At 40.2% G+C, this 21,162-nt stretch overlaps 1 protein-coding gene across 6 annotated transcripts in view; it reads left to right on the top strand.

The window, feature by feature from the left end:
* The window catches only part of LOC121315382 (T-lymphoma invasion and metastasis-inducing protein 2-like), a 115,020-nt gene that overhangs the window by 73,810 nt on the left and 20,048 nt on the right, over positions 1-21,162 (top strand). For all 6 annotated transcript variants that reach the window (XM_041249428.1, XM_041249429.1, XM_041249426.1 and 3 more), the window contains 4 exons: positions 387-476; positions 1,301-1,510; positions 7,200-7,306; positions 20,353-20,532. In XM_041249428.1, the coding sequence (XP_041105362.1) occupies positions 387-476; positions 1,301-1,510; positions 7,200-7,306; positions 20,353-20,532 (587 nt within the window). The remainder of the gene's footprint in view (positions 1-386; positions 477-1,300; positions 1,511-7,199; positions 7,307-20,352; positions 20,533-21,162) is intronic.

Here is a 21,162-nt window from a genome sequence, read left to right as displayed (position 1 = left end):
ATCTCACTGTGTTGACCCCTGCACTGTCTGAGAGGGAGAGGGAGAGGTGTGGGTCAGGAAGACAGACTCTGCTTCAGTGTGATATTGTATCTAACTGTGTTGACCCCTGCACTGTCTGAGAGGGAGAGGGAGAGGTGTGGGTCAGGAAGACAAACTCTGCTTCACTGTGATGTTGTATCTCACTGTGTTGACCCCTGCACTGTGAGAGGGAGAGGGAGAGGTGTGGGTCAGGAAGCCGCCTCAGTACTCTTATTTGGTTAAAGCCATTTGGACACACTGTCAGACAGCAGCTGCTGTGGATGAAATGCCTGTTTCTCTGGTCTTGTCTCTCCCAGGTGGGTTCCCAGCTTCAGTGATGAATCACGAGCCTCTTTCATTAATTGCAGGGTTTGCAGTAACAGGTCACGTTGACAGGCAGCAAAACAGCCGCATATTTGTGAGTGAAGTGCTTCCAGATGGAGTGGCTTACTGTGAAGGTATGTACAAAGCTTTCATAGTTGGTGTTTCTTTAGTTTTTTTTTTACTTCGCCAGTTTTGCACTTCCTCCTGGATGAAACTGGCTGTCCAGCCTTGTTCAGCAGCATGCATACTGACTCTGCCTTTTATTTGACACAACTCACACAAGGCTTCCTGCTCATTTATGGTGAAGAATCCGTACAGCCAGGTTCAAGTTTTTGTGTTTAGCATATATTTGTAGTTTTAATCTGCTTTTTTGGCAGTGCTACTTTGTTCATTTTGATCTGGTTATTTATTTATCTGTATTATACAGAGTATACGTGCCATTGAAAGATCAGTAAATAGCTGTATTATACAGAGTATACGTGCCATTGAAAGATCCGTAAATAGGACAGCAGTGTGGTAACAGTGCTGAGTTCTCAGCCTGTATCAGTTTACTGAATTCTTACTGTAGTTAGTTAATAACATATTTGTGCTTAATTTAGTTCCCATGAAGGGTGCAGGAATGCAGCTATAACAACCCCAGCCTGAGGACTTGAGTTTTCATATTGCAGGCATGCACATGGGTTATTATTGGGCTTGCGTGCGTTGCTGTATCTGCTGCTAGCATTAACCCTATTGTACACCACTACTGGAGACTGTTTGTAGGGAGCACAGATATTGTTGTTTTTTTTAAGTACAGAAATAAACTACTTGCCCTGCATCAAACCAACCTGTTTCTCTTTATGGGAAGAAAATAAGCTGGTACACAGTGTTGTTTTGTTTATCCTAACCACTCAGACAATGAGTTTTTGTTAATTGAACATGCTATGTTTGTGTTTTGTGCTTTGTTGTTTTCGCTCAGGGTTGAGAGCGGGGGATGAGATCCTTGGTGTGAATGAGAAGACAGTGTCGACCCTTGACCTTGGCCTCATGGAGCCCTTGTTCAGCCAGCAGAGCCTGATGTTGACCCTCAGGAGGGATCTGCTGGGCCTTCCTTCACAGTTACCTCCTCCCAGCCAGTCTGAGCTTCTGGAAGAGTTTCTGGACAAACATCCAAAGCAGGCATCAGGTGGTAAGAAAACCAACAGGTTTAAGTAGTGTTTTACTTTAAAGGCACATCTACACATCTTGCACAGTGAAAACAAAAAAACATGCCATCTTAACCAAAAACATACCCATGGCTTGCACAATAGAATCTAAACAGAGTAGCACCACTGCTTCATAATATGCTGTCATTTTCCAGTGTAATCGGACAATAAAACCAGACGCAAACTCAGCGGTCATTCCCAATAAAACCAGACGCAAGCTCAGTGGTCATTCCCAGTTAAACCAGACGCGAGCTCAGTGGTCATTCCCAGTAAAACCAGACTCAAACTCAGCGGTCATTACCAGTAAAACCAGACGCAAGCTCAGCGGTCAAACACAAACACCAAAACGTCAAACGTCAAACACAACCACCAGAAATCAAAACAGCCAACAAATCTGAGTCACTTCAAAATTCTGATGAGCAGAACCAACAACAAGAGAATGAAAGGAACAACATCCAGGACCCCATTGACAGTGGTGACCAGACAGCAAAAAGAAGGGAGGTCATGATTGTTGGGGACTCCATATTGAGAAACACAGCAATTTCAATTCGCAGTTTGGACCCCCTTACTACAACAGTGTGCTGCCTTCCGGGAGCCTCTGTCACGCACATCACTGAGAAAAGTAATGACTAAAGCTAAGATTTACAATTTTCGAAAAGCAAACTATGAAGGTATGAAACAGAGACTAACAGAAGTAGACTGGAGTAAAATAGAGAAAACACCCACAGAAGAAGGATGGTTGTTCTTCAAAAATGTAGTACTAGAGGCGCAAAACAATTATATCCCTAAAGTAGACAAATCTAAATGTAAAACTAAATTGCTAAAACAGTTTAATAGATCAATTAAAAAAAAAAGAAAAAAGGCACTTTATAGAGCATTAAAAATGGACCAAAAAGAAAGTACGCAGAAAGAGTACACAGAACTGCAAACGCAAGTCAAAAAGGAAGTTAGAAAGTTAGCAAGAGAACATTCAAAGAGGAGGTTAAATGTCTATGAGATACAAATGGCAAAATCGTAGATGAAGAAAAAAATAGCAAATATATTAAATGATTACTTTTCACAAGTTTTTACAAAGGAGGATACAGACAACATGCCCCACATGTCATCCAGTTCCTATCCAGTTTTAAATAACTTTAGCATAACCGAGGCAGAAGTGTTAAAGGGACTAGGAGCTCTTAAAATAAACAAATCCCCTGGGCCGGATGAGATCCTCCCAGTAGTACTCAAAGAAATGAAAGAAGTAATTTACAAACCGCTAACCAAGATCATGCAGCAGTCTCTTGACACAGGGGTGGTACCGACAGACTGGAAAATTGCAAACGTAATACCGATCCACAAAAAGGGAAACAAAACTGAACCAGGTAAGTACAGACCAGTAAGCCTGACTTCTATTATATGCAAACTTATGGAAACTATAATAAGATCCAAAATGGAAAATGACCTATATGGTAACAGGGTCCTGGGAGACAGTCAGCATGGTTTTAGGAAAGGGAGATCGTGTCTAACTAACTTGATTGATTTTTTTGAGGATGCAACTTCGGTAATGGATAATTGCAAAGCATATGACATGGTTTATTTAGATTTCCAGAAAGCTTTTGACAAAGTCCCACACAAAGATTAATTCTCAAACTGAACGCAGTAGGGATTCAAGGAAACACATGTACATGGATTAGGGAGTGGTTAACATGTAGAAAACAGAAAGTACTGATTAGAGGAAAAACCTCAGAATGGAATGTGGTAACCAGTGGAGTACCACAGGGATCAGTATTAGGTCCTCTGCTATTCCTAATCTACATTAATGATTTAGATTCTGGTATAGTAAGCAAACTTGTTAAATTTGCAGACGACACAAAAGTAGGAGGAGTGGCAAACACTGTTGCAGCAGCAAAGGTCATTCAAAATGATCTAGACAAGATTCAGAACTGGGCAGACACATAGCAAATGACATTTAATAGAGAAAAGTATAAGGTACTGCACGCAGGAAATAAAAATGTACATTATAAATATCATATGGGAGATACTGAAATTGGAGAAGGAATCTATGAAAAAGACCTAGGAGTTTTTGTTGACTCAGAAATGTCTTCATCTAGACAATGTGGGGAAGCTATAAAAAAGGCTAACAAGATGCTCGGATACATTGTGAAAAGTGTTGAATTTAAATCAAGGGAAGTAATGTTACAATGCACTAGTAAGACCTCATCTTGAATATTGTGTGCAGTTCTGGTCACCTCGCTATAAAAAAGATATTGCTGCTCTAGAAAGAGTGCAAAGAAGAGCGACCAGAATTATTCCGGGCTTAAAAGGCATGTCATATGCAGACAGGCTACGTGGCGACCTGATTCAAGCATTCAAAATTCTAAAAGGTATTGACAATGTCGACCCAAGGGACTTTTTCGACCTGAAAAAAGAAACAAGGACCAGGGGTCAGAAATGGAGATTAGACAAAGGGGCATTCAGAACAAAAAATAGGAGGCACTTTTTTACACAGAGAATCGTGAGGGTCTGGAATCAACTCCCCAGTAGGAGTGTTGTTGAAGCTGACACCCTGGGATCCTTCAAGAAGCTGCTTGATGAGATTCTGGGATCAATAAGCTGCTAACAACCAAACGAGCAAGATGGGCCGAATGGCCTCCTCTCGTTTGTAAACTTTCTTATGTTCTTATGTTCATTTCCAGTAAAACCAGACGCGAGCTCAGCGGTCATTTCCAGTAAAACCAGACGCAAACTCAGCGGTCATTTCCAGTAAAACCAGACGCAAACTCAGCGGTCATTCCCAGTAAAACCAGACGCAAACTCAGCGGTCATTCCCAGTAAAACCAGACGCAAGCTCAGCGGTCATTCCCAGTAGTGGTCTGCTGTGGAAAAACAAACAAAAAAAAAAACCCAGAGATTTCTCCTTTTGCAACAATTAGTGATTTGTCAGTAGTGTGATAAGGATGTTGTACAAGAAACAGATAGATGGGTTTATTTAAAGGGTGCAAACGTCATATCTATCTATCTGTAGATTATTGACGCAGAATATGGTTTGACAAGTAATAGCTTGTGGTTGTTTTAAAGACCAGTGGTTTGCAAATATAGGAATGTAACCCTGAAGAGGTGTTGTAAAGTGTCAGTTCTGCAAATGAGGAACACTGTCTAATGTAGCAAGCTTATTTATACCAAGGAGGCATATCAGTAATGTTTTATTAGTGAATGAGAGAGTGATGAGATCCACTGATGTAGTCTTCCGAGCAGGTGCTGTGTAACTCTTTAAACTTCCATTACATTGCTGTCATTAGGCCTTTTTCCATCCAACTTTTAAGCTTGGTAAAACTTAAAGAAAACTTAAAACTGATAAATAATGTTGGAATTTGTTAATCTTTTTATTCTTTATTCAGTAATTATTTTCTTCCATTTTAAAAGTGGTCTTTTGATTGGCTGATTTGGTGCCACTAGTCTCCTCAAGTCCCCTCTGGTGCGCCATGCAGCAGCCTGAAACCTGATATCCTGAAACCAAGTTCCAGGCCCTGTGTTCCCCCAGCTTTATTAAGTTAAACAAACTGAATGTTTAATTGTTTTTTTCTTAATAAGAGTGTCCATTTTATATACAGTGCCTTGCAAAAGTATTCAGACCCCTGACCAATTCTCTCATATTACCGAATTACAAATGGTACATTGAAATTTTGTTCTGTTTGATATTTTATTTTTAAACACTGAAACTCAGAATCAATTATTGTAAGGTGACATTGGTTTTATGTTGGGAAATATTTTTAAGAAAAATAAAAAACTGAAATATCTTGCTTGCATAAGTATTCAACCCTCACGCATTAATATTTGTTAGAGCCACCTTTCGCTGCAATAACAGCTTTAAGTCTTGGGGTAAGTATGTACCAGCTTTGCACACAGTGTCGGAGTGATTTTGGCCCATTCTTCTTGGCAGATTTGCTCCAGGTTGTTCAGGTTGGTTGGGTGATGCTTGTGGAGCGCAATTTTCAAACAGTGCCACAGATTCTCAATGGGATTGAGACCATGACTTTGACTGGGCCACTGTAGGACAGTCACCTTTTTGCTCTTGAGCCACTTGAGGCATGGGCAGTGTTAGGTTTGCGCCACACATAGTGCTTTGAGTTTTGGCCAAAAAGCTCTATCTTGGTCTCATCTGACCACAAAACCTTTTCCCACATCACAGCTGGGTCACTCTCATGCTTTCTGGCAAACTCCAGACATGCTTTCAGATGGTACTTTTTGAGTAATAGCTTCTTTCTTGCCACCCTCCCATACAGGCCAGTGTTATGCAGAGCTCTTGATATGGTTGGCAGGTGCACCGTTACTCCACTCCCAGCCACTGAACTCTGTAGCTCCTTCAAAGTGATTGTTGGCCTCTTTGTGGCTTCTCTCACAAGTCTTCTTCTTGTTTGAGTGCTGAGTTTTGAGGGGTGGCCTTTTCTTGGCAGTGTCTGGGTGGTGTGGTGCAGCTTCCACTTCCTGATTATTGATCCAACTGTGCTCACTGGGATATACAAACACTTGGATATTATTTTGTACCCTTTTCTAAACTATGCATTTGTATTACTTTATCTCTAACTTCTGTAGAATGCTCTTTGGTCTTCATTTTCCTTCAGATTCACAGCTTTACCAATGATCCTTCAAGCTAAATTAAAGTTTTTTTCCATTCCACCCCAAGAGGGCGCTCTGATTACAGTGCATGCTTATTAGTCAAAGGGGTTAAGGCAGCAACATCTTTATCGCTATAATGAGGGATTTCACTCAGTTTTGTATTGCATGTATTCATAGTTCAGGGACAAAGCTAATTAGGGTTTATGAAATGGAACATGTGCGGCTGTTCAACAGACTGATTCCGCAAAGACTGATAACGAATTGCACTAACGAAAAAGACACTTGCAGAGACACGTCTATTAATAGCAACATGGGAACAGAGTTAGTGCACTGCACACATTGGCTACTGTTAGAAAAATAAATATGACATTTCTGTTGATTGGAATACAGGAGAGAGAAGATTAGAGAGTGATAGGTGATGCATGTAAACACGGAGGCATGTAGCTAAACTTTAACATGAACTGCTTGTTGTACAAACAGAAAAGTCCATGAACATACTAGGAGTGCTGTGTTTAATTCACTCAGGAGGATGGCCATAAACAACTCACACGCCCACTTGTTGGCTATTCAACCAGCCTGATTAATAACTACAGTAATCCACACATGTTCATGGGGTCTGCTCTATGTGTACAGCATACTTCCTGTCTTCATAGCTACACTGTCAGTTAGTATCATATCATGCAAGAGCTCAGCACTACACACACAGAGCAGTGGCTACAGCAGGAAGGAATATTTCACAGGTTCTCTCACTTGATCGGTCTGGTGATTTCAGGGGCGGTGAGCTTCAGTGTTAAAAACGCCTGAAAACAGGATATAACAGTTCAGCGTTCAGGGGGCTGGAGACGACAAGAGAAACCGTTTTGAAATGATTGTTATTATTAACACTTTCTAAGATTCTACGCATCCTTGTCAAACGCTGAGAGGCTCACAGGTGTTTCCGCTAGCGCAAGTATAGATTGGGAATGACACTTTGAAGCGTGAATAGGTCCTGTGACTTGTATTTGTTCCATTGATTGAGATTGACATGCGCACAGCTGTTTGTACAGGGTTAATAATGACAGGCTTTGTGGATTTCAGATGTTGCCGATGTTCCTGATGTACCCAGCAGTGTTGTAATAAGAAGTGTTCCTGATGATTCCCTGGAGCTGCCTCTACAGAGAGAGAAGACAGGAAAACATCCAAGGGTGAGGAATGTGTTACAAGTCTATTTAGATTAGAAGTGATTTTCATTAGAGCAGTCTGTGCTGTCTGTACCATATATTATATATATATATATATAGATAGATATAGATATAGATATAGATCGATATAGAAATAGATAGATAGATAGAGATATAGACACATACAGTATGGCCAGATTGTCAAAGATATTTACAACTAACTTGAGACTGCATTAACAAAAACATCATTGAAATGTTCAAGCTGCTTATTTCTGGTTTGGTAACAATTTTCTTTCTGGGAAAAACCTGCTGATGACTTTTTGGAGTAAAGAACTATATATCGTTTATAAATGCTCATCCACATAGATCTGCACAGCTTAAGGCGATATTCAGTTTCTTATCTGTTGTGTGTTCTTTCTAGCAGCGTGTGCCTATTTCATGTATGATGTGTTTTGTTTTCTTAAGTCTGTTTGGCAAAAATCACAGTGCATCCACAGTAATAGATCTCAGAATACTCCTTTACCGTGCAAGCCAGATCCCTTTGGAACTAAGAGGGCTTCCTTAGATCCGTACAATTTAACCACCTGTCAGCAAGCTTCTTTACTTCTCTGCTCATTTTTTTTTTTTATAAATTTAGTCGTCGCCAATTATTATTTTTATTATTTTCTCACCAATTTAGTAATGTCCAATTATTTTTAGGCTCAGCTCACTGCTATCACTGCTGCGCTGACTCGGGAGAGGCGAGGACGAACACACGCTGTCCTCTGAAGCGTGTGCCGTCAGCCGCCCGCATCTTTACACACTGCAGGCTGCACACTGCACCGAGGACACCCCGTCCGAGCTGGCCCTCCCTCCCCCCGGGCGGCGCTCGGCCAATTGGGCGCCACCCCCTAGGGTCTCCCGGTCACGGACCGCAGTGACATAGCCTGGATCCGAGCTTGCAATCGGGCAAGGGCACATCCGCTGGGACGTCTCTGCTCATTTTAACCTCCCGTTGAGAGCTGTGAGCCCAGAAGAGTAGAACTGTGGAGTCAAAAACATGACTAACTATGTGATGGCAATGAAAATGATTGTTAATGAATGAGGAGTAGCTGTTGGGTGCAGTGTAGCAGAGGGTTAAAGGACCTGCTTTAGAGACTGGCTGGATGAAAATGATTGTTAATGAATGAGGAGTAGCTGTTGGGTGCAGTGTAGCAGAGGGTTAAAGGACCTGCTTTAGAGACTCTGGCTGGATGAAAATGATTGTTAATGAATGAGGAGTAGCTGTTGGGTGCAGTGTAGCAGAGGGTTAAAGGACCTGCTTTAGAGACTCTGGCTGGATGAAAATGATTGTTAATGAATGAGGAGTAGCTGTTGGGTGCAGTGTAGCAGAGGGTTAAAGGACCTGCTTTAGAGACTCTGGCTGGATGAAAATGATTGTTAATGAATGAGGAGTAGCTGTTGGGTGCAGTGTAGCAGAGGGTTAAAGGACCTGCTTTAGAGACTCTGGCTGGATGAAAATGATTGTTAATGAATGAGGAGTAGCTGTTGGGTGCAGTGTAGCAGAGGGTTAAAGGACCTGCTTTAGAGACGCTAGCTGGCTAAGTGGAGGAGGAGCTGCAGCTGTAAGCTGGTTCTTGACACTGCCAGGGTGTCTGTGTGTAAGGACTGTGTAATTGAATGCCTCATTACTTTCATTGCCACTGTTGAAATTACTTATTACTGTCATGGTCATTTCAGTCTTTGTCAGCATCTTTCACAGTGGATATGAGCACAGAGGCTCTGCAGTGCAATTAAGAAATCACTCCAAAAAAAAGAATAAATAACATGGGGGGGATGGGGGGGGGATACTCATGATGCGCTTTCAGTAAAATCTGCAGTTATTTTTTATTTTTTTGAAGAAGAGAACAGTTTTATTCACTATAGACAACTCTGTGTTTTTAGAGGTGCCGCTGTCCGTGCTAGAAGTGAGAGCTGTGCATAATACAGTTAGTGTGGAAAAGTCGATAGTTTCCATATTTTCCATATTTATAATAAGGGTAGTGTGGAAGTGTTTCTATATTTATAATACACTTAGTGTGGAAGAGTCGAGAGTTTCCATATTTATAATAGAGGTAGTGTGAAGAGTCGAGAGTTTCCATATTTATAATAGAGGTAGTGCGAAGAGTCGAGAGTTTCCATATTTATAATAGAGGTAGTGTGAAGAGTCGAGAGTTTCCATATTTATAATAGAGGTAGTGCGAAGAGTCGAGAGTTTCCATATTTATAATAGAGGTAGTGCGAAGAGTCGAGAGTTTCCATATTTATAATAGAGGTAGTGCGAAGAGTCGAGAGTTTCCATATTTATAATAGAGGTAGTGCGAAGAGTCGAGAGTTTCCATATTTATAATAGAGGTAGTGTGAAGAGTCGAGAGTTTCCAGGACCTATTTTATAATATGATTGGTAGTGTGAGGAGTAGAGTTGTTTCCATATTTATAATATATTAGTTTCCCCCTTGCGCGTATTTCAAAGGGTAAGCGTATAATACATTAGGGTGTGGTCCGCACTTACAGTTTTCCTTTCATAATTTAATAATAATGAGGTAGTGTGGCTAAGGCCAAGTGTCAAGTATGTCCAGTCACAATGTTGTGATAATCTACTATAGAGTATTAGGTGCATTTATATGAGGTGTGTTTCTATATTTATAATACACTTAGTGTGGAAGAGTCGAGAGTTTCCATATTTATAATAGAGGTAGTGTGAAGAGTCGAGAGTTTCCATATTTATAATAGAGGTAGTGCGAAGAGTCGAGAGTTTCCATATTTATAATAGAGGTAGTGCGAAGAGTCGAGAGTTTCCATATTTATAATAGAGGTAGTGTGAAGAGTCGAGAGTTTCCATATTTGGGTGCAGTATAGTAGAGGGTTAAAGGACCTGCTTTAGAGACTCTGGCTGGATGAAAGTGTTTCTATATTTATAATACACTTAGTGTGGAAGAGTCGAGAGTTTCCATATTTATAATAGAGGTAGTGTGAAGAGTCGAGAGTTTCCATATTTATAATAGAGGTAGTGCGAAGAGTCGAGAGTTTCCATATTTATAATAGAGGTAGTGCGAAGAGTCGAGAGTTTCCATATTTATAATAGAGGTAGTGCGAAGAGTCGAGAGTTTCCATATTTATAATAGAGGTAGTGTGAAGAGTCGAGAGTTTCCATATTTATAATAGAGGTAGTGTGAAGAGTCGAGAGTTTCCATATTTATAATAGAGGTAGTGTGAAGAGTCGAGAGTTTCCATATTTATAATAGAGGTAGTGTGAAGAGTCGAGAGTTTCCATATTTATAATAGAGGTAGTGCGAAGAGTCGAGAGTTTCCATATTTATAATAGAGGTAGTGCGAAGAGTCGAGAGTTTCCATATTTATAATAGAGGTAGTGCGAAGAGTCGAGAGTTTCCATATTTATAATAGAGGTAGTGCGAAGAGTCGAGAGTTTCCATATTTATAATAGAGGTAGTGCGAAGAGTCGAGAGTTTCCATATTTATAATAGAGGTAGTGCGAAGAGTCGAGAGTTTCCATATTTATAATAGAGGTAGTGCGAAGAGTCGAGAGTTTCCATATTTATAATAGAGGTAGTGCGAAGAGTCGAGAGTTTCCATATTTATAATAGAGGTAGTGCGAAGAGTCGAGAGTTTCCATATTTATAATAGAGGTAGTGTGAAGAGTCGAGAGTTTCCATATTTATAATAGAGGTAGTGCGAAGAGTCGAGAGTTTCCATATTTATAATAGAGGTAGTGCGAAGAGTCGAGAGTTTCCATATTTATAATAGAGGTAGTGCGAAGAGTCGAGAGTTTCCATATTTATAATAGAGGTAGTGCGAAGAGTCGAGAGTTTCTTGTCAGAAAACCTGCAGCAAGTTTTGGTTAGTGTGTTTGCCAGCTTGCACTGATACAGAGAAGAAGTGACTTTGCTTTACCAGTCAGTGGTATGTATCTGTATGTATTACCTTTCCTGATATGCAGCAGTAATGTTTAAGATACAGTAATGTCAAGGTAGTGCCTTGCTTTCCACCTTTGTATTTGGGATTTGCTCACAGTGCCAGCTTTTCCTGGTGGCTTTTAGAATTCTGTGTCTTCTACGTAAAATTGATTATTTTGTTTTGATTAATCAAGAAAAACAAACATTTTGAAAATGATATATTTTATACATTATGTTAGGAAAATGTTATCCTTAAAAGAAAGAAACAGAGTCAATGTGAAGATCAAAGATGGGTGAGAGTACAATAGTGTACTACCAGTAACACTCACATCTCTGTCAGGCTATATGTTTAATTGCACTAGATGCCTAGAATATCAGTCTTTTGTTTAGTTTTTTAATAACCGTGTTGGTTGGTGTTTTATAGTAGTTGGACACTATGACCAATATAGTACAGCTATGGGCAAAAGTGTTGCATCACCTAGAATTTTAGGATTGAGATCCTAATTCTTTTTTTTATTTGCAGATTTAGTTTAGCAGAATATCATGCAGATCGTAGTGTGTTCATGTATCAAAAATATCACAATAGTACATTTTTTTGTTTTACAGTTATTCGCTTCATTACCTTTTAATGTTTCGACATGCATTCATATCAATATGTGTTATATATATATATATATATATATATATATATATATATATATATATATATATATATATATATATATATATATATAAATATATATATATTGCATGCACGGGGGAGGCAGCAGCAGGGCTGGTAGGTAACGTAATCACACACAAAGAGCGAGACTCTTTTGTACAGCGGTATCGGCGCTATGCTTCAGTGCGAGAGGTCCTGGGTTCAAGCCTGCCCCTCCGCCTGTGTGTGGATTGCCTCGCCCTGTGTGAGGCACCTGTAAATATATATTGTAGACTTTTCTTTGGTTTGTTTGTTTGTTTTATCAGAGGAGGCAGTGCCCCCGATTGCGAAGTCCTGTCTGTCTGAAACACAGTAGTCATAGTAACAGATTGCCTGATCTGAGCACAGGTTTTAATTGGAGAAGCCACCCACATCCTCCCGCCCCCTGCTGGAGCACTGCTGTAAGTCCCTGCGTATGTGTTCATTTATGAGTGGTGATTGAAATTGCATCGTTTCATTTTACATCGTATCAGTGGTAAGACACACAGTATATGTTGTTATTGTTTTATTTTGGTGTTTTCTTGTGCAGGTGTTACATGTAAAATGGAGGATAACACAGCTGACCTGCTGATTCAGACTCCGTTTGCCATGCTAGATTATATTGAAAAACTAAAGATAACATCTGAAGGGAGGCCACAACCAAAAATTGAAATTGCTGATAAAAAAACAGGCCATTTCATAGTGGTGTGTGTGGCAGAGTGGACTGACTGAGCAGAGGTGTAACAAATACCCGTCTTTATTGCTGGCCTTGTTTACTTCTCAGTAACTGCGCTCACATCGTCAAAGTATGGCTTTATCGATTTAAAATGTCTGGATCGGGCTACAAAGTGTCACAGCAAGTTGAGAGCCCATGTCAGTTGTGAAGTTAAACTTCAACTTGTGGGGCAGGTTAGTGTGCGTGTATAAAACAGGTTTTTTATTGAAAAATATAATTTTTCCACCAAAGAAAGGAAGAGGGGAATTCTCTGAGTCTTCTCTCTGTTAGTCAGTCACACGATGACACTGGGAGCAGCGGGAAGGTTTTTTTTTAAAAAAATGTATATAAATAAGATCAACTTGGAAGATATGCAAAATGACAATACATGTTTAATTATAATTAAAAATATGTTTGTTTTTTAATTACTTTTGGGAGGAGGTTTTCCATCAGCCACCTTTGCTTCAAGAGAAACAGCTCAGCAATGTACCTTGCTCCAGAACTAAAGTTTGTCTGAATTGCTTCGTTTATATTAAATTGATACGTTTGGCATGTACAGAATGGTATATCATTTTTTTGTTGGTCATTTGTTAAGTTTAACAAATGAAGTTGATAGGATGTGCTTGATTTTTGCCTGACTTTCACCTGCTTTAACAACTTTGTTTAGAAAATATTTTATGCAAAGTATGTTAAAGTGATTGAAATCTAAATGCTATATTAATGGTGTATTTTAAACATACGTTGGCAGTGTGTGACAGTGAAGTTTATCAGACTAAAATACAGTGGACTACTGTTTTCTTTTTCCTGCTGGCTGGTGGAGAGAATGTGTTTAACAGCTTTGAACTGGGGTAAATCGTTAAGACGATATGAAAAGTGTTGTCATTCAGAATAGAATAATAGGATTCTTCTGCTGCTGGGGGCTTAAGGGGACCCCAAGACCTCTGCTTTTTTTCTTCTCCCCATTTTTTTTAATTCTAGAGGGTGATGTAACAGTTTTGTCCGAAGCTGTATATGATAAAGAGAGAGGCTCTGGTTGTATTCTCTTTAGAGCTGAGCGAGTTTTCTGGAATGAAACCAAATGTTCTGATACCTTCACTTTATGAACAAGTTCTTTAGCCAAGATGAACTGAATAGTTATGTTAAAGTGTATTTTACAGTCAGGTGAATGCTAGTGTGTAGTGAATGGCACTGTGTAATTGCACAGCGGAATCAGATGCACAAGAGGAGACTGCGTGTTATCTGTCTGACAGCATTACATTTATTTGGCATGGTCATTAATACTAAGGGAGATTCTAATTGCTTTTTTAAAAAGAAAATTATTTATGGCAAACTCGCTCAGCCATAGTTCCTTTGCAACTTAAAAAAATAAATGATATTATCTTTGATCTGAGCTGACTGTAAATGATGACAACTGTAATCTCCAAACAATTTACATGCTTGACTTTGCGGTGGGGTTATAACTAGATTCAAGAACACAACTGCTTTGTGAAATGCATTGCAGTGTTTCTATAGTTGTATCATCAGTGAGAAGGTTTTTAATATGTCTACATGATAATGATAAAGGGCGTCTATGTTTATGTGAAGAACATTTGATCGGAAATCCATTTAGAAAGCTGTAGTGTCCTCCTGATGATTTAGGCTCAGTAGCGAGGTGGTTTAGCGGTATGGGACACAACATCTGCTTCCTCGGATTTTTAGGTATTGAATTGGTTGCGTATCCAAGGAGGGGTGGTGATCGTAATAGAATACTTTTACAAACAGAAGCGAGACGGATACATGTGCTCTGAGCTGACTCTCCAGGAGTTCTGCATGAGGAGGTGTCATTGGTTCACCTTCTGCAAAAGAATGAATTGTAAAATAGTGTGTAGCATCCTGCTGATGGTTTGTGTTCAGCATGATTTCTAATCAGGTTGTAATCTCATACAGCTTCATTCTTTCAGTTTGCTGTATTTGTTTGTGATGGATGATTGCAGAAGGAACAGAGACAGAATCCAATGGAAAGTTGAAGTCAGTTTACTACGGTTTTGAGTTATCCAGGGAAGCTGTCACACATACAGCTAACGTTCAAAATCACCTAACATTTCAGGATTGAGACGTAATAAAAATAAAAACTATGTGAACATAATTTAGATCTTTTATTTAACATCATGTAATCAAAGACTCTAAAATGATATTCTACCGGATACCATAATGCAGTATTTCACGTTAGATTTCGAAATGGCACATTTTTTTTAATTGTCAGCTTTTTGGTAAGTATCTGGAAAGCTACAAAGCATTTTGTAATTCTGCATGTTAATGTAACATTATTCAGTAGTTCATTCGTCTTTACAGGGTGATGCAAAACATTTGGCCAGCGCTGTAGATGTTAACAAAGTAATACAACTCCAGCTCTACAAAGGGTTAAGAAAGCGTGCTATCAAGTGTAGATCTGATGCTGCTTGTTCCCTTGCCTAATCATTTGCAAACAGATGGATTGGCAAACTCTCTCTCTCTCTCGCTCTCTCTCTCTAAGTGAGTGGGTTTAAAGGCAATGTGAAACACATGGGAAGGAGGGAGTCCAGACAGGCACAGCACTGTAGTGATAAATAAATAAATGCATGCTTTCAAAGTACTGAACATTGTAGCGATGCAACAAAAAACATATTGCTGGCCACACTCTGTACATTATCACAGCTGGCCAGTATAGGTTACATACAGGTGTGTAAGGAGTGAATGAAATGTACACTATGAGAAACTGGATCCCTAAGCCAAATTTAAAGCCAGTACTAGGGCCTCTCTTGTGCTCAGACAAGAATTTCAAAGCTTAGGGAAAGGACATGAGGAAGCCCTGCTCTGCAGTCTAGACACTGCAGCAGCCAAAATACAGACTGCAGTGGAAACAGTTATTGCAGGAAGCTGTGCTAAGCTCATGCACTGCAGAATCCAACATTGTCTCTGTCCTCCTCTGCTGCTCAATTTCACATCTCCAAAAGCCAGGTAGGGAGGAGAAGCAGAAACAGAGACGCTAGTCTGGGTGAGTGGCGATCAAACGTAAACCCCGAAATTAAAATGAAACGCAAAGGGAGAGACAGCACTTTTCGTTTGGTTTCAACAGGCTGTTATCAGAGGAGTGCGTATGTCAGGGCCAATGATTCAGCCAAAGCTTGGGACCTCTCTGCACAGAGTTTGAACCAACCGATGGATTTCTTTCTCATTGGAAGGAAAGACACCAGATAGTGTTTAAGCGTGAGCATGGTGAAAGCAGGGTGCTGATTCAGCAGCAGCACAGTCCTGGTTAACTGAGGTCCTCCCAGGTCTAATTACACTGCAGACAATGTTATGTACATTATGAATTGCAGACACATCATGTAAATATGTTCAGTAAACAAAATGGCAGCAGTCAATTAAGACTTAATTAGCAATAAATATTTTATTTTGCTTTAAATACTGTTTAACTGCACTTCTCTTCAGCGAGGTGTCTGCTGACGCGGGACGGTTATTCACTCCCCCGGGTCTTCTCACTTAAGCATACGTATACATACATACATATATATATATATATATATATATATATATATATATATATATATATATATATATATATATATGGGATGGATTATTGTGTGTGTGTGTGTGTGTGTTGTATATATATATATATATATATATATATATGCACACACAGACACACACACACACACATACAGTGCCTATGGAAAATCTACACCCACTTAAACTATTAAACATGTCTCTGCAAGCACTGCAGACAACGCTGTGTTTGTTTGCTCACGGCATGCACAGTAAAACCCGGGGTGCTGGTTATTTTAAGAGCAGTAATTCAGTGCCCGCGGAGCAGCCCGGGGTGCTGGTTATTTTAAGAGCAGTAATTCAGTGCCCGCGGAGCAGCCCGGGGTGCTGGTTATTTTAAGAGCAGTAATTCAGTGCCCGCGGAGCAGCCCGGGGTGCTGGTTATTTTAAGAGCAGTAATTCAGTGCCCGCGGAGCAGCCCGGGGTGCTGGTTATTTTAAGAGCAGTAATTCAGGGACAGTGGAGCAGCCCGGGGTGCTGGATATTTTAAGAGCAGTAATTCAGTGCCCGCGGAGCAGCCCGGGGTGCTGGTTATTTTAAGAGCAGTAATTCAGTGTCCGTGGAGCAGCCCGGGGTGCTGTTTAATGTTGTCTGCACTTTGCTTCAACATTTTAGTTTGGTGTTAATGAAGGAATGTGAATAGTGATATTGTGAACAAACAATACAAGTTAAGGAAAAAATGCATGTCCTTAATTGAAACTATAAAGGTGGATCATAGATCGCTTTGAACTGACAAAACAAACTTGCTGCGATTTATCTCTGTCTTGTGATATGAAGTCACTGGAGGAACACTAGATTGGGTGTCAGTTCTTTTTTTATTCCCCAGACTAGATTGGCCTGATACAGGACTGAGCAAGAGAGAGCTGGCGAGAGTGGTGTTACTGCAAGATGCAACATGAAGCCCTTCCGAGGTTAAACACACTTCTAATCAGACATAAATGAACAAATAAATAATGTTGTGCAGGGCTGTTCTTTGGGCAGGCTTACTTCAGTATTGAAGTCATGAAATGGCAGCATTCATCAGCAAGATTTCATACTGAGCTTGTTTGTTGAGTTACTGATTATTGTAGATGTATTTATAATGCTGGCTGTTTTTTTTTTTTGGTGAATTCTACAGTATTGGTATTCTTAGAATATATTAGGCCAGTTCTAATTTTCACGGAACAGCAGTTTTAGCAAATGCTTCAGCTCCAGAATCATTAACAGTATTCCCTACGACAGCATTACAGTACTGCTAAAGGAGTAGGACTGACTGTTTTTGGGGGCCGGTGGGAGAGAAGGGGGGTGGGGGGTGTTGTGTGTGATCTTGTACAGAACAAGAGTTAAAATGCGGCGGTAGGGAATTTGGGACTGCTGGGATCGCTGACCTGTGCTTTTCTCAGCCATGGCGTAGTTTGAATGTGAAAAGGAAAGGTTCTCGGAGCAAGCCTTGATGCCTGCCTCTGGAAGAATGCGTCTGGGGTTTCAGGGCTTCTCCCTGGTGCACAGGACCAAGCGGCAGGCTGCTGCAGCCTACAGGGCAGTCTATAGAATGTGCTTTGTGGTGAGTTTGCCTGATTTACCTTGGAATTCAGTTCCTGCCACAGTGACACATCTCATTAAGAACATGGCTTCTGGGGGATTTCAAGGACTGGGGTGTTGCAATACTGTTGTAGAGAAGTTTATCACAAGGGCATGTGAGAGCTAATCGGATGGGTTTTATTGTTGCGTTTATTACAAGGGCATGTGAGAGCCAATCAAATTGGTTTTATTGATGCTTTGCTCTTATTGTTTCTCGCTGATTTTCAAGATGGCCCGTTGTACAGCCATGTCACAGAGAGGCATGTTGTGCTACTTTTACCATTCAAGAAGATGTGTGTTAATAATAAATGTAAAGTTAAACATCCTTAATATAACCAGAGAAAGATATCCAAGTTCAGAATAATACCGCATGGAATTTGGATATATATATATATATACTATATTGTGTATATATATATATATAGGAACCAACAGATATATATATATATCATAATAGTATATATTATATATATAGATTCGTATATATATAATGATTATAACCGTCGATCGGTGCAGCTGGATATATATATATATATATATATATATATATATATATATATATATATATATATATATATATATATATATATATATAAAAATCCATTATGTAGTGCAGTAGTTCATTCAGCTATTTCAAGTTCTTGACTACAGTACCTACTGACTGAAATGAAACATGCATGGCTTTACCCAACAAATAGAGAGTTTTCAACCCTATAGTTAACTGCAGTAACCCTTGTGGTAATCTGTATTGAGAGTGTCCAGTTGTGGTGAAGCCTGTTCGGGATGCTGTGTAGCACTGGAGACAAACCTTCCCTTTGACTGACGGAGCTAATGAAGGCTTAATCCTTGTTATCCAGATACCGGCACCATGTCTATCCTAGAGAGGAAAGGTTACCACAAGAACAGACAAAAAGAGAAAGCACTTATCAGTACAGCAGCTGCTTCTCCTTCAGGTTTTATAGTGGCCAAAAATGTATGCATGTATATATTGTATGTTTTTATTGTATGCAAGTATATATTGTATAGAAATATTATATGCATGTATATATTGTGTAGAATTATTGTATGAAACAATTTCCTGTTTGATTCTAAGTTCAATATGGAAAACAGTAGTTAGGTGGAGAAGCCTCAATCAGGGTAACATTGTCATTCAGTCCAAGCCAAGTTTCAGTTAGAGAGAGAATGTCAGTGTTGTAATCCTGGGTAAAATCACCAATTAACAGAGCATTATTAGACAGAGGCCAGACGTTAAATAAACCTAGGTGTAAATTGGTCCAATCAAGAGCGTGTGATTGAGCAGGGGTGATAGGAATTTGACGAAGGTTACTGTAGCACACGCCTCTGTGTTACTCAGTGGGTAGCGGGAATGGCAGGATACTTTAACCTGGATTTAACATGCCTCTTTAGATTCCCTCCCTTTCCCAATTCCTAGTTTAAATACCTTGCTAGGTGATGTTCGATGTTATCAGCTAGCCTGCTTGCCCCTGACCTATTTAGGTGCAGTCCTTCTTTCCTATAATGTCTTTCTTTTCCAAAAGCAATCCCAGTTGTTTATAAATCCCAGCCCACATATCTGGGCACTCATAACACCACATGCATATTGAAATGATACTGAAGAAGCAAACCCTAGCAAGTGAAGAACCATTCTGTGAAAATCACATCTTTATATGACAGATCCATTTCTCCTAATAACTGAAATGAGTTAAATCAACCATATAGATTACAGCTTTGGCATTCTCTTAACATTATTGCAAGTACTGCTGAATGTGAGCCTCTTGATCTAATGTGACAACATGAGCTGCTTCTGATGACTGATCATTAGAGGCTGCTGGAGCTGCCGTGTTAGTGTGGAGACCCATCTGTGCTGACGAGTGTCAGAGTCTATGGAAGAGAAAAGGAATTCTCACTGCAGATAATCCGATCATTCACTGTGTTGTTCAGCGGGGGCAAGTTCTCCTATTCTGTTTGCTCATGACGACTGCCAACCATTTCTTCAACAGGGATGTCTTTACATTTTTAACACTCTCCGTCACCATGAATAATAACTAATGTTGCTTTGAAATTACGAGTGCCCCTTGCTAGGAACTGAATCCTAGCTTAATCACATGTGTGTAGCCCCTGTATTGAGGGAATATTAGGTATGGTTTATTACTCTTCATGCTGTACACTGTGAAGTACAGCCCAAAATGCAAAAGTGTAGGTCAGGTTGCCGTTCGCACACATTATAGTATCGTTCGTTATGTTACATAACGTATGTTATGTTGCAGTACAGGGTCAGAGTACAATCTGCGGGATGAAGCAAGCTCTTTTTGTGTGAAGGAGGTGCCCCTACATGACTGCTTATACAGGGAAAATATTTTAGTCCTAGAATTTTACGAAGTTTGAACCCTGGATTATAGTTTAAACTACATTTCCCAGAATTACCTGTGGTAATAGAGCAGGTTTGCACTGTCAGGGAGGGGCTGATAAGGCTGATGCCTGGGAATAAAAAGGAAAACATCATGGTAAAAAAAAGGATCTTTTCTAATTGTGATGGTTTGGGAGTCAACCTATATGTGTGATGTACACAGTGATGTTATAGATGAGGTGTTCAGACCCATTTCTCTCTCTCTCCCTGCAGAGTGCAGACCCTGTGAGCACCCTGTACCAGAGCTTCCAGGAGGTTACAGCAGGTGTGATGGAGGGACTGAAGGAGGGGGCTGATCCCCTGCTCAGGCCCTGCCCTCGCCACATGTCTGTCACAGAGAGGCTCAGGAAAGTCATTCAGGAGCTGGTGGACACAGAGAAATCCTATGTGAAGGTACTGCAGGGCCCGGCTATGCTGTTGATTGAGATGCCCCATGCATCGTTTATTCTGAACCTGGGCTATGGAGGAGATGCCCCATGCATCGTTTATTCTGAACCTAGGCTATAGAGGAGATGCCCCATGCATCGTTTATTCTGAACCTAGGCTATAGAGGAGATGCCCCATGCATCGTTTATTCTGAACCTAGGCTATAGAGGAGATGCCCCATGCATCGTTTATTCTGAACCTAGGCTATAGAAGAGATGCCCCATGCATCGTTTATTCTGAACCTAGGCTATAGAGGAGATGCCCCATGCATCGTTTATTCTGAACCTAGGCTATAGAGGAGATGCCCCATGCATCGTTTATTCTGAACCTAGGCTATAGAGGAGATGCCCCATGCATCGTTTATTCTGAACCTAGGCTATAGAGGAGATGCCCCATGCATCGTTTATTCTGAACCTAGGCTATAGAGGAGATGCCCCATGCATCGTTTATTCTGAACCTAGGCTATAGAGGAGATGCCCCATGCATCGTTTATTCTGAACCTAGGCTATAGAGGAGATACCCCATGCATCGTTTATTCTGAACCTAGGCTATAGAGGAGGTGCGCCTAGACTCTTACTTTTTTACCTGCATCTTGAT

This window comes from Polyodon spathula, chromosome 5, assembly GCF_017654505.1.
Source record: "Polyodon spathula isolate WHYD16114869_AA chromosome 5, ASM1765450v1, whole genome shotgun sequence".
Taxonomy (NCBI): Eukaryota; Metazoa; Chordata; class Actinopteri; order Acipenseriformes; family Polyodontidae; genus Polyodon; species Polyodon spathula.
The sequence above is the reverse complement of the archived record's forward strand: the minus strand, read 5'-3'. Positions and strand labels throughout refer to the sequence as shown.